Genomic DNA, 14,820 nt, shown 5'->3' on the forward strand with positions numbered 1-14,820 from the left:
ACTGGTGAACAATACTCTGCAACAGGTATGACCAAACTCAGGGCTGCTGTTCTAAGAGTCAAGGCATTACAACCTCAAGTTGTGCCTGTCAGCTTTTTTATGATGTTGCTGGTAGATATCTTTAGCTTAGTTTTTTTCCCAAACGTTTTTGGTACGTTAGACTATGGTCGAGTGTGATGACAAGGTAAACAAGGGTTGCTTTCATGGTTTAGAGACATGTTGCAGAAGTTTAGTTTTCTGTGAGCCTTGTGTTTATTTAGGTGGAAAGCAGAAACAACAATTTTTCTGGGATTAAGAGATGGTCCCCAGTTTTCAAATTAATTCTGTAGTGAGCTCAGATCTTGCTCACTGTTTCCTCAAGACCTTGGAAGATGCTGTCTTTGGTGGCATTAGCAATGTCATCAGGATAGATAAACTTTCAACTAGCTGCTAGAGGGACATCACTTGTGAACAGGTGGAATAAAGCTAGGGCAAAAATTGATCACACTCAACAAATTATTACTGATCATTTCTCTCTCTCTCTCTCTCTCTCTCTCTCTCTCTCAGCCCACATTTGTTATATTATTCTAACATTCATAGTCTCATCTATTTTGCTCTTCATTCACCAGTTCTTTTATACTTCTCGAGTATAATACTAATCTCTTGTGTCATTCCCTAATTTGGCTTGCTTACACGTAGCCTTGGTCACATCACTTCCAGGAAATATGCTTTCATTGCTTATTTGTCCAGCATGTCCTAATTATGGAATCATGGTATGTCACTCCATCCTTTTTGATCCATTTTTGCCTTTCTGTACCTTCCATTCCCTCATGTGATTTGTTTCCTTACTTACTTTTCCTGCTATTTGCCAAGTGCTTTACTAGTCTGTCTTCTGTGGTGTTTTAAAGTACTCATTAAGCCTTGAATTTCTGACATTCTAATCTCTTTTGTTTTCTTGCTTTTATATGACCTTTTGTAATCGCACTTTTACTTCTTTTACACTACTGTCACTATCATCTCTGACACTTTTTTTTTGTGCCCCCTCCATTTGGGGCATCTGTTCATGGTGGAGAGGACATCCCAGTAATGGTATTGGCTCTTTTCATTCTTCCTCTTTTTCTTTACTTTTCTTCCCATATTCTTTGCTCCATTTCTCCTGAGTCTTTTTTTACTATCCTTTCTTCCAGAGCACCAATGACCAGCTGTCATGTTTGCTGGGTGCGGTATGATCCATTAACATCCGGAAAGGGGGGGGGTGATCCTGTTAGGCTTGCACTACTTTGATCTCTGCTTCAGCAAGATGGATGGTCCTGGATGGCTCATCCAGGATCATTTGGTTAGTGGGCTAGCCTGCAAGGGTCAGTGGTGTTGCACTAAGTTTCTCATCCCATGGTCTTGGGTTGGGATCTGAGGCTTGCTGTAGTGCTGGTATAGCCTCTGGAGTAGCTATGCCGTCTACTCCTGGGTGCAGTCATTGCTTGCTAATCAGTGAGCATTAATATGTGGCTGTTTGGTGGGTAACCTAACTAAAAACTCCTTGAGCATGAATTCATTCTCAAATATTTTTTGGGGAATAACATTTGAGACGTAACAAAGTCCCAACCAAGTACTGATATTGTAGATACAGCATTTGGTAACAGAAGAAAGAAACAAAAGATAATGATACTTGTATAAATGTATTTTTTTTTGATCATCCATCCAACAGGTGAAAGCCGAATAGGAAAAATGTCATCTTTCCTTATTCAAAAGAGTTTAAGACTGGCAGGACTTCTCAAAACTGTTAAGAAAATACGTTATTGTGATATCCTTATGGAAACATTGCGTCAGCAACATTCCTTGAAACTACTGGGAGCAACATCAGCGGGCGGAATACCGCTTGCAGTAACATCTCGTAAAGATATCAGAATGGGATCTCCTTGATGTTTCTGATGAGGAGGGATGTTTACATATATATTTTTACAGATGTCGGAGGCTTAGGTATAAGCCTCTGACATCAGCAGGGTATTTCAGCTGTTCTGTTAGTGTACGTCCTTAATCCTCTAAGATGATTTAAATGTCAAAAATATTGGCATTCCCAAACTACCTGTTGTGGCTCTACCACCTGTGCCTGAGATAGTAAAGAGCATGATAACATATCTTGCTCTGCAAAAAAAAAAAAAAAAAAAAAAAATGTGTCAACTGTCAGGGAGATCATGTAACATACTCTTGTACATGTCAGAAGTGGAAAAATGAAAAAGAGAAATACACAAAATTAAAACAGAACAAAATATATCATATCTCTCAGGATGCAAAAAGAAAGCTAGCCACCACCACCACACCTGTTCTGAGATCCTTGTATGCTGAGAAGGTAACGATTATGGAAATATCAACAACAAATCACTCGTATGTCTATTTCACCATACCTGAAGTTTCTGATTGCAAGTGCTTCTCTGTTGAGTGCATCAGTCGCATGACCTGTGGTCTAACTCTGGAGACAACTCCAAAAATCATTCCATTCGATGAGAACAAACTTGTCAAAAAAATTATGGCAAAGATATCACTTAAAGATAAACCACCAGACATCCCCCAAAAGGAGGAAAAAAAATGGATACTTTGGCATCCACTGAAAGTAAATTAAACTTGCCAACTGAGTCTACCACATATTGAATATTTTACAAGAAGAAGAGATGGATACTGGCCGTTCATACTTCCCAAAAACAATTGATAAATATAAACGTGACAGAGGTAACTCCTGAAAACCAGAGAAGTATGTAAAGCCAGAATGACAGGAAAACTTTTACACTGGAACTGTTGTGGGTTTCACCAGAATGTCATTGATATCAAGATTGCAGAAACACAAACCTTTCTATTTCTGTATGTATTAAGTATGTGTCCTATACTTAAGACCCGATGAGGACCCTACCTTAAGGAATTTCACTGTTGTATGCAAGGACAGAACTGGAGGTGGTCCTGCTCATGGAAGAGTAGCTATCCTAGTGGACAGTCATACTCCTTTTTTGTCATGCCCAACTTAATACTGCTCTAGAAGCAGTAGCAATTTGCCTATCCATGGGATTTCTTATTACAGTAGGTCCAATTTATGTACCACCAAGTGCTGAGTTAAATGAAATCTATCTTGATAACTTTATCCTGCAACACCTCAACTGATACTTCTGATGGTGACCTTGATGGTCACAATACTGTGGAGTAGCACTAACGCAAATAGATGAGGTCGAATTATTGAAAGAATCCTTGACAATAATGACCTCTTCCTTTTGAATAATAAACTCCATATGCCTCCCCATTCGTATTCTGCAATCACTCTTACAATCTGCTTGCCTTCCACAGCTCATGTGGAATGTCAAAGTGAATATATATTGAAGTGATCATTCTGTTCTTTGCACAATGTCTTTACTGGAACACTTTTTCTCATCTTGCAAAATTTAATGCTGATGCCATCAGTCAAACACGTGTCAATGAAGCAGTAAAGCATATAACAGAGTGCATTCCAGACAGCAGTGGCCTCCATCCTGAGATCATCATCTCAATTTCTACTCTATCCAAAGTCTTGGTGTAACCCAGAATGCCAGACAACCAAAAAAACTCAACACAGAGCATGGGGTATATTTCATAGATACCCCACCACATCAAACTTAATAGCTTTTAAGTGTGCTCGGGCCAAAGCACATTATGTGAGACATCAGAGTCGAAAGCAATCATGGATCTAATTTACCTCATCAATTAATAAAATGACCAGTGCAAAAATTATATGGGATAAAATCTGGAAAATGGAAGGTAGATATAGAACACACCATTTTTCTACCTTAGACCATAATGGAAGTGTTATTGCTGATCCCAAAATTATTGCAGATTCTTTGGGAGAAAAGTTTTCCAGAATCCCAGCAACAGCTTTATATCCTCCTGAATTTTGAATACTGAAAGAGCAACAAGAGAAACAAAGGCTAAATATTTCTACCAGTGGACTTGTGCCATACAATAAGCAATTTGTTAAGGAGGAACTAAAAAGAGCTGTTTTACTTCTCACCATAGTGCAGTAGGGTCTGATGACATTCATTATGAAATGATAAACGTCTACCATCATTCTTCTATGGATCTCCTTCTCTTAATATACATTAGAATACTTGCAGAGGAAGAGCTTCCAGATTCTTGGCATAAATCAGTTGTCATTGCTATCCCAAAACCAGGAAAGGATCCAACACAAGCAAATAATTATTGATCTGTTGCTATGACCAGTTATCTTGGTAAGATGTTAGAGAAAATGGTTAATGCCAGACTTCTGGTATTTAGAAAGCAGCGATCTTCTCTCAACACACAGTATAGCTTCCGTAGACATCGTTCAACTTTAGACCATTTGGTTTGTTTAGAAATTTGTATAAGAGAAGCAAGAACATTTGGTTTCAGTTTTCTTTGACATGGAAAAAGCTTGTCACAGCTTGGAGATATAGCATATTAAAAGACCTCTATAACCTGGGTCTCAGAGGACATCTTCCTGTATTTATTGAAAACTTTCTCTCCAGGCAATCTTTTACAGTCAGAGTTGGAAGTACACTCTCTCTCTCAGCCATATCATCAAGAACAGGGTGCTCCCTAAGTCTCTGTCTTAAGTGTGACAATTTTTTATCAAAGTTAGCTCAATCATTGAACAGCTTATCCCACTATAGACAATATTCTGTATATTGATGACTTCACAATTTACTGTCATTCTCATAGCACAAAGATAATTGAAAGACAACTTCAGCAAGCAGTTGATCATATTTCTTTTGGGCTCTTTGTAATGGGTTTAGGTTTTCAGCAGAAAAAAAGTGTCTGTGTACACTTCAGTTGAAATGTACTCTTCACTCAGATCCTGAACTATGGAGACAAAGTGTTTATTCCAGTAGCTAGAGAAGCCAAGTTCTTGGGACTCTTCTTTGACAGAAGATTTCTTGCCCATCTATACTGATTGCTCAAGAACTGATACCTGTGCTATTGTTTCCTGACTTTACTATCTGATTGCAGTAATTATGTAGCAGAGTTGCATGCCATTCAGTTTGCACTCGTTGAAGAAAACAAAATAAAATAAACGAAATAAAGAAATAAAAGAAAACTGCTACCCAAAGTGTGTAATTTTTACAGATTCATTCAGCTCTTTACAGGCTATCTTCTCTCCTATGTATAATTTACATCCAGTGCTGTATGAGGTGTTACATCAGTTGTGCTGGATTTCCAGCCACATTGGAATTAAGTAGCTGTGAGATCAGCCCATACTTTCTCCACATACTTGACCCTACCATATACAGACTTCAGACAGTTTATAAGATCAAAGCTAATTGCTCAATGGCAGTCATCATGACAGGAAGCATTGACAAACAAATTATGATATTAAGCCTGAAATTAAGCATTGGCATTCTAGTCGACATAGAAAGAGAAGAGAGGAAGTTGTTGTTTTTCTTTGACTGTTTATGTAATGCTGTAACCTTTGCTATGGCACATTATGACCTTTGCTGTTCTTGCACCAATAAATTAACCAAGCTTTTTTGTGCACATGACAACTCACCATGTCACATTATTTTTTATATTTTTACGTTGCTCCCATCCATGAAAGATTATCTGCAAACCTATAGTACATTTTGTACCATGAGTGGGCTAAGCATTTTTGTTTCTGTTTATATCAATTTTTTATTTATTTTTACATAATTCAGAAACCCTGCTCTACAGACCAAACATGAAACTTGGATTCAGCCTTCTCCATTTAATCAGAATGCAGTTGATATTTTTACTTGTAAGAGATGAGTGAGTGGAACAGGTAGCTATTTTCAAAGTTTGTCTTTCTATTGCATATTATTATTAGTATTATCATCAGCCTTCTGCTGGAGACATTAAGTTCATCTAGGATATCAGAAGCATGAACTCAACTTCTTACTCTGTAATAAGTGAACCAAACACCATTATCAAAAAATAGAAGTGAGATCAAGTCTTCCTGTTTTTTGGAGCAGGGCTCGATGTTTTAGAGGGAAAAACTAGAGCATCAGAAGTAAAACTGATCCCAAAATCACAACACCTAAAGCAGAGTATCCTATGAAAGCCTAATGGAGGTCTGCATATCTGCAAAAAGAAAACCAGCACAGGGAGATATGTTGATGTTACTTCCCATCATTATCCTTCCCAAAAGTGTAGTAATGTCAAAAACCTTGATGATATGCTGAATTTCTGCATTTACCTGTAATGACACTACATCTTGATTTCATTTCTGTGATAATAAACAACCATGGTTTCTTCCTCATTCTCCTCAAGAGGCCATTTCTATGGTTCTTACATCAAGGGTTATTCTGTACAGTTCTAGGTTTCTCTTAGCACTATTTGAAAGGTCAACTCTTTCCTCTGTTCTAAGAATGCATTGTGTTCCATGCCCATTTGTTGTTTCCTATTGGCAGGCTGGTAGATTGGATATGGTATGCTTAGAAGAGCACCAGGATTGTTTTTTACAAGCCTGAAAAATCACATCTTGGGAATTTTGTTACATCTTTCAGGTACCAGGTCCATTGGAAAAAGACTTTTTGCCTAAAAGCAGTTTTATATTAGAAAGATCAAATAAAAAACTGAGGCTCTTATTTGAATTTAGTTTGTGGTGAGTTTCACCATCATAGTTTCAATAAGAATGCCTCAAACTTTCGCTGTTTTTGGAAGTAATCTCTTACCAAATACACCTCACTATTTTAGTTAATTCTCTCTCTCTCTCTCCCCACACTGATTACTCCTTATTTGGATTTGGCATTATAGATAGTTATCCTCATGTTTGTAACATTTTGCAATTATAACACATACTCTTTGATTTTTAATTGTTCTGTTCTCTTTTAACCATAAATATACATTAAAAATGGTCATGAAACATGACGTAAAATTTTTATTTAACACAGAATTTTCACCATTTCTCTTATCTTACTTAGCAGTAATATTTTAATCATTAAAAGTTTGGCAATTCATAATAAATAGGAAAAATATCAAAATGTTCAATTGATAATTATGAACATTAACTATTTTTAATCATTGTCGTATACTTATCCAACCAAGTCGTATACTTATCTGTAAGAGAATAGCAAATTGGTAAATCTGTATAAATTACTGTTTTAGAAAAATAAAAAATTTATTAATTTCTCAATGCTTGTATCAAGGTCACCTTCAGGAGTAAATATAATTCTTATATGACCTAAACAAGCAATACACCAGATGATAGTAAGCTGGCAGAAGCCAATCTGATGGAGACAAAAAAAAATGTTACAAAAATATACACACATTATGGATAAACACACAATAAAAAAAAAACCTCGCCAAATATTGACATGTCATTAAATTATAACAACAAAAAAATATTAATACGGCAATGTAAATATTTAATATATAGTTCTGAACTGTATATGCTGTTTAAAGTACCCTAAAATGTTTGAGTAAGCATGTTGAAAATTAGTTCTTTTAAGCTTTGAGTAGTTCTGTATCTTTCTGAACAGTTAGAAATGTATATTCCCAGGTCTCGTGTAGTATGTCTCTTCACAGTCTGGCAGATCTGGTTTGGTATGGAGATTCAGGCTTTATACCATGCTATCTTTCTGAACAGTTAGAAATGTATATTCTCAGGTCTCGTGTAATATGTCTCTTCTGTAGATCTGGGTTTGCTATGGAGATTCAGACTTTATACCATGCTATGCCTGTTGATATCCAGTTTTAAACATATGAAAATTTAAGTATTAAAATAGTGTCTGATGAGGATAGATCAAATCCTGGAAATCTTTTTTTAGTTATATATATAAACTTTATTCTTGAAAAAGTAGCCCATCTTACAGATTTATTTTAAAAAAAAGCTACTATAATAGTTATATAAAATTCATAATATTTTATGGGAATATATTGAGTATTTATGAAGCACAGCATTTTTGTGGAATGTTAACAAGCAGATTTTATTTAATATTTGTCTACTGTTGTTAATATATATATTTACAACTAGTATTTTTTTTTTTTAAATAGATTTTACCTGTCATGTCTCTGAAGCCAAAGAGAGTTGACTTTGATGAAATATGGTCACAATTAAAGGAGACTGTAGAAGGAGTTATTACTCTTGGCAATGTACCACGACCTGTTTGGAATGATCGTTTTACATATCCTTACTTCACCAGAGTATGATGTATAGCCAACTCTCATTATAGCAAATATCATTATCACAGAATCCTGAAAAGCCTCCAACCAAAGTCTCATAAGTACTATTATATGCTGAAAGAAATTCACTATAGCAAACCATTCCCTGTAAGAAACTATTCCTGCATTCTCTACAGGTTTGCCATATTGAGAGTTGGCTGTATTAGTGCTTTTTCTTTTTTTCTTTTTTTTAGTACTAGTGTATGCAATTGGCATTGGCATTTTTTATTTATATATATTTTTACTGCTTGTATAGTTGCATGTGATGCCAGTTTGTTCTGTGTTCATATAAGTTTTTAATGTTAACAATTTTTCTTTATTATAGGTTATTTTTATTTTTTAATTTTTATTTATTATAGAAAATATATAAAAAAACTAAAATCTATGCACCCACTTACTCCTAGATTGTATGGCCTTCCAAAAATTCATAAAGAAGGTATACCATTACGTCCAATAGTTGATGGAATCTATTCTCCCACTTACCAACTGTCAAAGTATCTTGCGAAGATTTTACAACAACACATTCACGTCTCTGATACTTATATTAAAGACTCAAAACATTTTATAGATAAAATAAAAAACATCCCTATTTTTGAAGAGGATATGCTAGCAAGCCTGGACATTACATCTCTGTTTACTAACATTCCAGTGTTTGAAGTCATCAACATCTTAGACAACTTGTTCCCAAAAAACATCACTTCAATCACTGTTTAACTTCTAACTATTTTATTCGGCAAAAAACGATCTACAAACAACTCACTGGATTAGCTATGGGCAGCCCCCTATCACCTGCTTGTGTTGACTTATTCATGGAAGATCTAGAGAAAAAAATCTTAACCCAGATCATTCCAAAACCGAAAATTTGGTACAGTTATGTAGATGACATCTTTATCATTTGGGATCATACGAAAGAAGAACTAATGAATTACCTCAACCAAATCAATAGTTTCCACAATACCATCAAATTCACATTAGAAATGGAAAAAGATAAAAAAACTGCCATTCCTTGACATTTTAATAAAGAAATAATCCAATAATAGTATCAACCTATCTGTATACAGAAAACCTACAAATACTGGACGTTACCTCCATTTCAACTCAGCTCATCACATAGCATTATCCATAGTCTCAAGAAAAGAGCTATACAGTATACGACAGACAAGGATGACCTACTAACGGAATTAACCACAATATCCAGAGAACCTTTTTTTAAATGGTTACCCAAAAAGACTCTATAACAAGATTCTCTTTACTGATATACCACATCAACAACGTGATGACGTCCAATACATCAGTACAATTCCTTTTGTCAGCAACCTTTCCAAAAAAATTAGCTAACCTTTTAAAACCACATAAGATCAAAGTGGCATTCAAACCAATGAACACTATTCGGAAATTTTTAAGATCACCGAAAGATCCTCACCCATTCTACAAGTACTCTGGAGTATATAATATACCTTGCTCATGTGGTATTAGTTACGTAGGTCAGACCTCTAGAAGCTTTGAAACGAGAAAGAAAGAACACATAGGATATGTCAGAAATAACAGATAAGACATTTCAGGCCTTTCATGCCACTTTGCCTCTACTAACCATCATATTGAGTGGGATAAGAGCCTTATGCCATACATAGAAGATAACTACCATTCAAGAACCTTTAAAGAGGCAGCTACAGTCGCCCGTAAAACTGAAAACCTAAACAAGAATCAAGGTCTAATTTTACCAGAAATTTGGAAAACTTTTATCAGATCATTAACCATCAAAGAAATGAACTTTCATAACAATTACGTAATGAGCCATAATGAATAAATCACGTTAACGAGACACGCACATTGTCATGCACAATACCAATTTTTTGTATGAATTAGAATTATCAGGTATAACCTAGTCTGTAACCTTCGTTTTAGCTTACTAGTTTGTATTCCCTGAGGATACCAATAGAAAAAGATTGGCAAAACATGTAGGAGGATAAAATAAAGCTACTTGACAAAGATTATAAAAAAAGTGTAATAGTCTTATGAATAATTGTCAAGAAAAAATTCAACACAATGAATAGTAGCAGATTTATTTAGAAGTATAACATCGTCTGCATAAAGCAAAGAGCATACATTAACATCTCCAATTCTGATATCATGTTTAATACCACTTTCCTTCATAATGTGATCCATATAGATAATGAATAACAGAGGGTACAATAAATTATAAAGTCCATAGTTATAGTTTTTATTTCTTCAGTTTGCATTTAATTTTCCTTTTGTAACACATTCTTCCCACCCCTTTCCTAGCATAGTCGTATGTGATTTATGCTAATTGACACACACACAAAAATCCTTATATTATACCCTTGAAATTTTTGAAGTATGGAAATTAAGTACTGAAATCTCAGAATAATGGACAGCTATGCATATAATTAATGACAATTTTTGTAATTTTTTGTGTGATTTAAAGTGAGGATGTATCAGGTCAAATCCTTGTTTGATCTAAGGGAAGTTGAGAACAAATTGAGGAGTAAAGAGATTTAGTGGAGTCAAAAAATACATCTCCTTTTGAAGTTATTAATCATTATATTTTAAAATTATATATAATTTAAAAAAAAATCAAGCCACCTTCACATTACCATTCATAATTTTTATCCTTAACAGAAATATACTGATGTGTATGCCCTATGTGTAGCTTTTCCAGAGCCTCTTGGTGACAGACTGTATCAAGAAACCAAGCAGTTTTTAGACCAGCATGTTAAGGATTTATATGCTGTAAGTATTAATTTTCATTATAAATTTATAGGAAGTTTATTTTTATGGTCAAGTATCAAAAAATATGGCATGTCTGTCATGATATGCCATTTATCATGATATAATGTAGTCATACTATTATTTGTGCTTTTTCATTTGAAAAGATGTGGTTGGAATCCTATATTAGATGTGAGGAATAAGTTTTTTTAACTGGATATGAGTTAATCAATCTCATGTCAAAGTGAAAGGATTTTAATTCCTGAAACAAAGAGGCCAGAGAACACTGACAATATATAGAAGATTATTGGAGTTAAGAATAACCACCTTATTAGAGTTGAAGTTAGGGTAAGGGAAAATTCTTCTCATCAAGGATTTGGCATTTGCTTGTTCTGGCTTCAATGGTCTCTCCATCTTGCAATTGGTCTTCCTCTCTTTTTCTTTCTGCCTGCATTTATCCACTTCTTTTGGTAGTCAATATAACTTTCCATTCTATATAAGTGCTGTTTCCATTTCCTCTATAGCTCTTGATATTTTCATTTAAACTGTAAATACTTAACTTTATTCTATTTCATTTATTATACCCTCTGATTTTTGCACCCTTTAATTGTTCTTAAAAAATTTTATTTCTGCTGCCTATATTTTATTTTGATCTTTTTTTTTTAAGTCCATATTTAAGTTAGATCCATCAAAAATAATAAATAAATCCATGTTGTTTTGTATTCAGGGTCCTTTTAATTGTTGCATAGATTTTTCTGAAATTTATTTATTTTAGTATAAATGCAACTAAATAATTAAATTGCATTAGCTGTTGTATATCTTCTATTTTATCTTCTATCTTCTATTTTTCATCTTTGCCTTCGAATATCATGATTTTTGTCTTCTGTGAAATCCTTAGATTGCATTGTCTCATTTTATTTAATTCATAATCTGATCATCTGCATACAGTATTAAATTAACAATAGTTCTTGCTTAACTTGGATACATTGTTTTGTTGTTTTCCTTATTTTTATGATTTGATCAATATATTCTGAATAAAACTGTAGAGCAACATTCTTATCTTCCACCTTAATTCCAATCTCTTTCCTTTTAACTTATTAACTAATTGTAACTTTATAAGGCATGAATGTTATCTATATATGATCTTCTTTGTCTAAAACAGCTTTGATCATCTGAGGTTGACTGCAATATTTCTAAATGCTTTATTGAAAAATTTTACTATATATTTTTTAACCTGTATTTTAATAAGCTTATTTCTCTCTAATTTCCAGAGTTATGACTGTCTGAAAATCCTTTTTGAAATATAGATATAATGTTAGCTTCTAACTATTCTGATTGAACTTCACTTTTCTTCCAACAGCTACTGAAATCTTTAATGTAAATATTCTCCATATTTTCAAAGCTCTGTCGTCTAATCTAATTGCATTTCTGTTTTTTGATACCTTCAGTGCTTCTTTTAGTTCTTCCAATCCAGTTGATTTTTGGTTCTTTCTTGTTTTTTGACTTAGATTAGGCAACTACTGTACATAATTTCCTTCAATTTTCTCCATTCTATTCTTTTTTTAAATTTTCTCATCATTTGCATTCCAGATTCCAGCAATCATAAGTTTCTTGCAATTTCTTGTCTTCCACCTTGTGTATTGCCATCTATAGGTCTCCATTCTGTTAATAATTTAGACCATCTTGTGTTATGTCTTGTACTGTCCAGCCCATCTCCATTTTGATTGCACGATGTGTTTGATAACGTTCTATATACTTATTCTCAATCTCATCAAATGGTGGTATCCTGTCTCTAATCATCACACAGAGCATATTCCTTTAATTTTTCTGTGGATAGCATTCATATTGTAAACCAAGGATTTAAATTATATTTAATTAAACTTTAATTATTACATTACATTTAATTTAAAAAAAAAAAAACTCTTATTAACAGTAAAATTAGTAAAAAAAAAAAAATAGTAAAGAAAGATTTAAAAGCAGTATGCTATTAGTTACGACCATGTTTCATGAAAGGAGGCTTTCAAACAGAGTTCATTGAGAATTCCAAATCCACCATTTATGTGAACATTATGAATGAAAAGTTATTTAATCTACATTAAATTTCTGTATTGTAAAGCATTTTCTCTCTCCTACGCACCTCTCCACAGAACTTTGTTCTTTCATTGAGTTGATATTTATTTCAACATCAATTTCCTGATATGTACTCCCAAGTGGTGTTCAGATTACTATAGCACTACATGATTAAGTTTATTTTATTTTTAATCTTCTATCAGCAATTTCCCTCCAAATTAGTCTATTACTTTATGTTGGAGGTTTAATGGATTTTTTACAACACTCAAAAATCTTGGCTATTAAAAAAGTATAGCCTACACACAGCATATAAGCCCTACTGCAAACTTGCTACCCTTATCCGTTCTACGAAAGATCAGCTCTCTCTCTCTCTGCCTGGAGTTTACAAAGTACCCTGTTCCTGTAAGCTTGCGTACTTTGGACAGACAGGCAGATCAGCATCCATCCGCCTGGAGGAACACAAGTCGTACATCGTTAAACACAACTATGGCCATTCAGGCTTGGCTGACCATGTTTTGGACACCACCCACAGAGTATCATGGAAGAAAACCACCATGCTCCACCACAGCAAATTCAAGAAAGAGACTTTTCTTAGAAGCAGCAACAGCTCTCAGAAACCAACCAAATCTTAACAAATATGGTTGCATTAAGCTTCCGAAGATTTGGGAAACACTCATCACCAGAGGTCCCACCTTACATTCCAGGCCACCTACTACCGCCCTTAGAGGGCGCTCCACCTAGATAGGACTTACAATACTAAGCCCAACCACGTCACCCACGTGGTTGGGCTTAGTATTGTAAGTTTTTGTGTGCATGTTACATTAATTGTTTTTGTAATCCCCGTAGATGTCCTAGTGACTAGGATGAAATATAGGAAGTATTAAATTCTATTTTAATTCTTTTTGAGTGTTGTAAAAAATCCATTAAACCTCCAACATAATGTCCTCACAGCACTTAAGCCTCTACACAAGTAGTCTATTACTTGTAAGCACTTCAGTATTGTCATATCTAACATTTCGTGCTTCTAAGGCACTTCTGACGGAATCAATTCTCCTAGACCTTGGTCTTCCTCTGGGTCTCTTACCTGCCATCAAAGACCCATTTTGCTAACCCTTCTTCACCCATTCTATTTAAATGGCCATACCACCTTAGATTAGCTCTGCTGATGCATTGTTGAATGCTAATAATGTCAAGTTCCTTTCTAATATCTTCATTTTTAATATGATTCTGCCATTGACGCCATCGGTTCACTCCCCTAATTTTTCTCAGAACCCTCATATCTGTGGTCTCTAGTCTTATATCAAGTGCTTTCTTTGTAAGAGCTCTTAGATCCATAACTTAAAATTGGTTTAAACACTGTTTTTTATATACTGCTAGTTTGATGTTTTGGCACATTTCTCTTATTCCATATAAATTTATTCAGCTGGCTATCCATCATACCAGCTTTGCTTATTCTCTTGTCTATTTCCAGATTTAACCTGCCAGCTGAAAACTGTGCCTAAATAGCTGAAATATTTTACTCCTGTAGGATCTGAATTCAGAATGCAGCTGAAGTTTCTGTTCCTGCCTATTTTCATAGTTTTGGTCTTTTTATTGCTGATTTTTCATGCCAAATTTGTTACAGCTGTTATTCAATTTAAAGAATCCTGAAGACTTACACTAGATGTAATTAGGAGTACATCTGTATTAAGCAAAGAGCTAAGTTGGACTTCTCCAATTCTAATCAGGCCTGATGCTACTTTCTTTCATAATATTATAATTATACGGGCATCTCCATGGAGTCTGAAGAGACTCATCTCAGGAGACCCAGTCTATCCACACAATCCATCATACCTCTCCTTGAATCCATTAACAGAAAAAGTACTCACAACTGACCCT

At 34.4% G+C, this 14,820-nt stretch overlaps 1 protein-coding gene across 2 annotated transcripts in view; it reads left to right on the forward strand.

Annotated features, from left to right (window-relative positions):
• Window positions 1-14,820, forward strand: part of Cul2 (cullin 2) — a 427,362-nt gene that overhangs the window by 72,087 nt on the left and 340,455 nt on the right. For both annotated transcript variants that reach the window (XM_090403159.1, XM_090403160.1), the window contains 2 exons: window positions 7,978-8,105; window positions 10,791-10,896. In XM_090403159.1, the coding sequence (XP_090259285.1) occupies window positions 7,990-8,105; window positions 10,791-10,896 (222 nt within the window). In that variant the 5' untranslated portion in view covers window positions 7,978-7,989. Of the gene's footprint in view, window positions 1-7,977; window positions 8,106-10,790; window positions 10,897-14,820 lie in introns of those variants that run through there.

The sequence above is a fragment of the Typopeltis vanoorti genome, chromosome 13, assembly GCF_054136105.1.
Source record: "Typopeltis vanoorti isolate ZY-2024b chromosome 13, IOZ_Tvanoo_1.0, whole genome shotgun sequence".
NCBI lineage: Eukaryota > Metazoa > Arthropoda > Arachnida > Uropygi > Thelyphonidae > Typopeltis > Typopeltis vanoorti.